General features: G+C 50.6%; 1 protein-coding gene across 2 annotated transcripts in view; it reads left to right on the plus strand.

Annotated features, from left to right (window-relative positions):
* Positions 1-4,353: 4,353 nt before the first annotated feature.
* GGA1 (golgi associated, gamma adaptin ear containing, ARF binding protein 1) overlaps positions 4,354-5,840 on the plus strand; it is a 21,212-nt gene continuing 19,725 nt past the window's right edge. Inside the window, exon 1 of one of the 2 annotated variants that reach the window (XM_019664668.1) lies at positions 4,354-4,791. In XM_019664668.1, coding sequence (XP_019520213.1) covers positions 4,749-4,791 — 43 coding nt within the window. In that variant the 5' untranslated portion in view covers positions 4,354-4,748. Of the gene's footprint in view, positions 4,792-5,432; positions 5,591-5,840 lie in introns of those variants that run through there. The other variant, XM_019664669.1, reaches the window with a different exon arrangement.

The raw sequence follows: 5,840 nt of genomic DNA on the forward strand, positions 1-5,840 counted from the left end.
GCCAACTTGGGCCAGTGAAGCAACATCCTCCACAACTAGACTGAAGAACAAAAGGACAGCAACTTGTCTGTTCCCCTCCCCTCAATTCCCCGCGCTATTCCCATCCCCCAATTCCCCAATAAAAATCTTAAAAAAAAAAAAGTCATAGCACACAGCAGGTCAGTCAATACTGGTAGCAAATCATCTTTTTCATGGAATCTGAGCAAAGGTGGTAAAACAATCCGTCACAAGGGAGGTTCTCACCCAGCCCCACCCCCCACCCAGAGCATGGAAAAGCCCAATGAACAAGTTCACTTCTCCAGTGGCCTCAGTCCTCTCCCTCCACACAAGAAACGACCCAATCTCCCTTGAACCAAGTCTTATTTCTGCTGTCCCATTGTTTCAGGCACCCCAGATTTTCTGGGAAAGCCTTAATCGCAAACAATCAGTTAGATCATGGTATGTAATAGAGGCATTTGTATTTGACCTGAATTTTCATTTCCTTCCACCTAAAAGGTCATTATTTTCAATAACGATAATTTATTAAATGTACAGAGAAATAAAGCTAAATTGTAATACTTTGTGAGCCTTTTCATTTATGTAAATTAATAAATCAGGGCAATAATCTTCCTTATACAATGTGACCTAGTTCTGATTCAGAAATATGAGCACCCTCCTTGTCCCTGCACACATACATAAGGAGTGAACATATAATGTGGATAATTAAGTTCGCGGACTCATCCTAGAAAAAGTGCTACATACCTCATTGCTGAATATCACTATGGTCACCTTCAAAGTACTCCCCTTGGGGAGCTATGCACCGACACCAGCACCTAGTTCACCCTTCAAAGCAATTTTGAAACTCTTTTATTGGAATGGCCATCAGAGCTGTCATCATATTACCCTTGATGTCCTGAATGTCATCAAAATGTCTTCCTTTCAATATTTTCTTTATCTTTGGGTAAAGAAAGAAGTCGTTGGGGGCCAGATCAGGTGGGTAGGGAGGGTGTTCCAGTACAGTTATTCGTTGACTGGAAAACACTTCTTCACAGACAGTGCCATGTGAGCTGGTATATTGTCATGATGCAAAAGCCATGAATTGTTGGCAAAAAGTTTATGTCATCTAACTTTTTGACGTCGCCTTTCAGCACTTCAAAATAGTAAACTTGGTTAACTGTCCAGTTGGTACAAATTCATAATGAATTTGATATCAATAAAAGGTTATCTGATATCAAAAAAGTTAGCAACATTGTTGCAACAAGTTTGTGAATTTAATTGTCAGACCTCATATATTCCATGTACTCTACCATCTTTCCAATGTCTGCTTTCTCCTCAGTCAGCAAGTGGCACCTGAAATCATGTTTCCTGGGACCAAGTACAGACTCTGGGTGCAGAGACTCAAGCTTGAGTTCAAATTCTGGCTCTTATCTTCTTAGCTGACCTCAAGACCTTTGCACTTGCTGTTCTCGCTGCCTGGACACTCTTCCTACAGCTGGCTCCTTCTCAGCTTAAACGTCAACTCCTCCAAAAGGTCTGCCAGGGCCACTCCACACATGGCCTCCACTCCCCTCACACCAGCCATTTGGGTACCCTTGTAATTATCTTGTTGTGTTTTGTTTGCTTTTGTCCTTTAAAGGCAAGGATGTGGTCTTATGTGGGCTCTTGTGATGGAGGCTCTATAAGGGCCTTGGCCAACCACATCCTCACATAGGGCCTCAGAATCTGTAAAACAGAAAATAATACCCTATTCTGAGGTCTGTGTGAGGATTAGGAGAAAATGACAGCCATGCGCCTTTGTGCCCTCACCGCCAAGGGTCTTCCTGTACGGGAGACATGAGCCAGGATCTGGCTGAGGTCACAGGGGCTGGAGTTGAGGCCACATCTCAGCCTGTTCCCTGGACTTTCTACAATTCCCCCAAGAAAGGATTGGGTGCCCTCCCACATAGCTCTCCTCCAGGTTCTTTCCCCATCTCCTCTTACTCTTCCCCTACCCATCCTCACCAGTATTTCCAGTGTTGGAGGGCTTTTCCTGGGAAGGGTCTGAGGCATTAAGCCATTGGAGGTCAGCATGGGTTAATTGATTATAGCTGTTTCAAGGATGGCTCCGCTTTACTTGCCCCTTCCCTCCCAGGGGTGCCCAAGTCACTCAGAGCAACACATTTGCAAATGATGGAGATGGGAACAGGGGCCACAGGTCAAATTACTGCATTTCCTGTTTCCTGTGTTGGTCCTCCTTTCTTCACCATCTTCAAGTTCTTTCTTCTACAACTTCTACCCTGACCCCCAGTCTGGGCTAGGCCCTACCTGCATAGCCACAGCTCATGAGTCTCCTTCACCAACCCCTACTCTCCAGGACTTCCTAAGGCACAGTCCGGAGCCTTGGTTAAGAGCACAACTTGGAGTGCATGTGCATGCACACATACACACACCCTCGCTTGTGCACTGTTGGGCGCATTCCTGCACCCCTCTAGCCATAAAACTTACGAATAATAGTTTCTACTCCTTCATTTAGTTGAACACCTACGACATGCCAGCTACTCTTTCAAGCCTCGGGGATCCATCAGTGAACCAAATAGATGAAATGCCTTGCCCTCACAGATCTTAACATTGTGGTGGGGGAGAGAGACAAACAAACAAACAAACAAACAAAACCACGATATAGAAAGGTGACGATAAGTGCTGAGGAGAAAAGCTCAGCAGAGAAAATGGGTAGGGAGCATGCGTTGGGGGCTTCACTTTGCATACACCCTGTCATTGAAGTCTCACAACCATGTTTCATTCAGATAAGAAGCCTAACCAAAGGCCGGCCATACGATTTAGTAAGCAGTGAAGGCAGAATTTGAACCCAGGTCAAATATATGCTATTTTTAAAAAGTGACTCCTAACAGCGTGTATATACCCCTAAATCAATGAGATAAATGTGCTTATGTTTTATTTCTGTAATAACTCATTTCAGCAATAAAAGAAACAAACGGGGCCGGCTGAGTGACTCAGTTGGTTAAGAGCTCGCTCAAGAGTTTGAGCTCTGAGCAACAGTGGTTCGAGTCAGCCCGAGCTGAGCAGCCGCGGAGCTGCCAACAGGTGGCGGGATGGCTCAGCTAAAAAAATAATAATAAAAATAAAAATAAATAAAAGAAACAAACGAAAAGAGCTCTAGGTTCATATTATGTTACAGCTTTTATTGAGAGACGCAATAAACATACATATCCCTTTCCTGTATAACTTCAATGGCCCGCGGGGGAGAATTTAGAAATGCTTCCCACTCAGCTGAATGGTTGCGTTTAGGGGAAATACTGTCCCAGCACAACCCTCTCATCTCCAGATGAGGTCACTGCGGTTCTGCAAGGTGAATCGAGGTCGTTCGCAAGGCCACAGCCCAGCAGAACTGGATTCGCCAGATTTCCTAGTCTCCGTCACGCTTTAACCCTCCCCGGGACATGGTGGCTAGAGAGGGATCCACGGGCCGGTTCCCCGGAGGGCCACCAGGGGGCGACGGACTACAACAGAGCCAGGTGAGCCAGGCACCGGATTCCCCCTGGGCGTCACCAGGCGTCCCGGTCCGCGAGTGGGAAAAGCAAAAGAGGAGGGTCTTCGCTGGAGCGAGAAACAGCAGGAGAAAAGGCACCAAGGTTGAGAAGTCTGTCATTCTGCCCTCCCTGATTTCAGTCTGGCCCCCACCAGCATCTTCTGTCCAGCTGCTGCCTGGACCTCTGTCAAACAAAAGCCTCACTTTGTCACCACTTGTGAAACTCCTGCACGATACCTCCAACATAGCTTACAGGATAAAAGCTAAACACAGGAATTGTGTGCTCTTGCCCCGGCCTAATTCCTGCCAACATCCTTTGGAACCGTATTGAAATACTTCCAATTCCCTGAACTCATCATTCTCTTTCTCCCGTGAGCCCTGAAATGTTCGGTTGCCTCCACCTGGAATATCTTTGCGCACCAGGTTTACCTGGAGAAATGTTAATATGAATGCCTTTCGGCTATTTATTACCTCATTCCCCACCCCCCACCCCCAGTTTGGGGTAGGGGCCCCTCCTGTGTTGCCACTACCGGTGGGCTTCCCCCATTACATTGTGTAATAAATGTCTGACTTTGCCTTTCCATTGCAGAATGAATGCAGGAGAGATTACAGGGCTCAGGTTCTACCACTTGTGTGACCTCAGGCAAACTAATTATCTGGCTCATGGGTTTTTTGTGAGAATTAAATGTATTAATGTACAAAAAGTGCTAAGAACAATGCATGGACCGCTGTAAGAAATCAACAAACTGACTCCTCGTCATTTTCAAGGCGGCTAACATTGCCCTATTAAGGGACCTGCCCACTTTGGCACCTAAGAGGAAGCACATCCGGGCTCCGGAAGTGACCTCAGAGCCCCTCAAAAACATGGCCGCAGAGCGTTCTTCCGGAAGCGATCACAGGCGTCTCCGTGACGCAGAACGAGTTAGAGCGTCCCGTGGGGTTTCCATGGTGCCGTCCTCAGCCCCCAGTTCCTCCGCTTCCTCTCCTGCTTAAGCGCCGTGAACGAGAAGTCAGGCGGCAGGTCCCACCCGCGACGTAGACGCCGCTTGGGTGAGGGATTGGGAGAGCAGGTGACGCTCTAGGTGAGCCCGTTCTCATCTCTATGGTGCCGAGCGCTCGTGTGCGCCGCTCCCGCGCGTCGGGGCGGACGTTGCCCCTTTAATCGACAGAGGGCGGTGCCGAAGAGGTCCCGCGAGAGCGGCGGGGAGCGGGGGGCGGTGCCGAGGCTGGGGGCCCGTGGCTGATGGAGCAGGAGATGGAGCCCGAGACTCTGGAGGCGCGAATCAGTGAGTGTCCGGGAGGGGCGCGGGCCGGACCGGAACCGGAACCGGGGGCACGAGGCGGGCCCCTTCCCGGCGGGGGCGGAGTACGGGGCGCCCCCTCCTCACGCCCCGCCCCCGGCCTGGGAGGGGCGGTGCCCCAAGCCGCTCCCTCGGACCCTGGGGTTAAGACCCCACTAGCTGCGCCGCCCACCCATCCGATCCCTGGGCGGCGACCACCAGAGGGGAGTGAGCTGAGCTGGACTCTGCGCCCAGACCCCCCGAACGGAGAGATCAGCCCTCAGACCCCTTCAGGCCCAGACTTCTCCACCCAGGAGCGGACCCTCAAGTCGTTCCCTTGGGCCCCGGGAGGTTGCAAGCAAGTGCATTGCTGCACCTCAGACTCGGGAGGGAGGGACCCTGCGCCCCTTGTGCTCCGAATTCTCCACCCTCTGGCTCTGCATGTCGTGATTCCCTTCTATCCTTTCCTTGAGCCTGCAGCTACTCTCAGATGTTTGCTCGTTCTCCCGCCCAGGAAGGGAGGACCCCTTGGCCCATCTGATTTCCCCAAGCTCTGGCCACACAGTAAGAAACCCCCAAACTACAGGTTTGCGAGGGCCCGTCTCTGACTCCAGAAGTAATTTCAAGTTCTCTGTCACTACCCTCAGCCCAGCCCCTCAGACTGCACATCCAACCGAGACTCCTTTCCCAGCCCTTGCTGAACCTCCTCCAAAGGCCCCGGCATCCCCTTCTCTGAATCCTCAGCCGCAGCTTCCTACTACTCAGCCTTCCCAGTCCTCACATTTCCACACCTGAGCTCCCTACCGTACGTTGCTGACATCTTTAACTCTCACAACCCCTCTCCTGGTCTCTGCCCCAGAAAGCTGTGTTCTCCCTGGGCGAGTTGTTGGACCCATGTGTGTGCCAGGATCTCAGGGAGGCCTCTGGGTCTCCTCCAGCTCAGCCCCTTGGCCCAAGGACCACCAGGGAGCTACACACGGTGATTTGGGGTCATGAGCAGCCTCTTTTAAGCCAATCTTGAGTAGAGTTGAACCCTGAGGTTGGCCCTAGAACCA

This window comes from Hipposideros armiger, unplaced genomic scaffold, assembly GCF_001890085.2.
Source record: "Hipposideros armiger isolate ML-2016 unplaced genomic scaffold, ASM189008v1 scaffold_426, whole genome shotgun sequence".
NCBI classification, from domain to species: domain Eukaryota; kingdom Metazoa; phylum Chordata; class Mammalia; order Chiroptera; family Hipposideridae; genus Hipposideros; species Hipposideros armiger.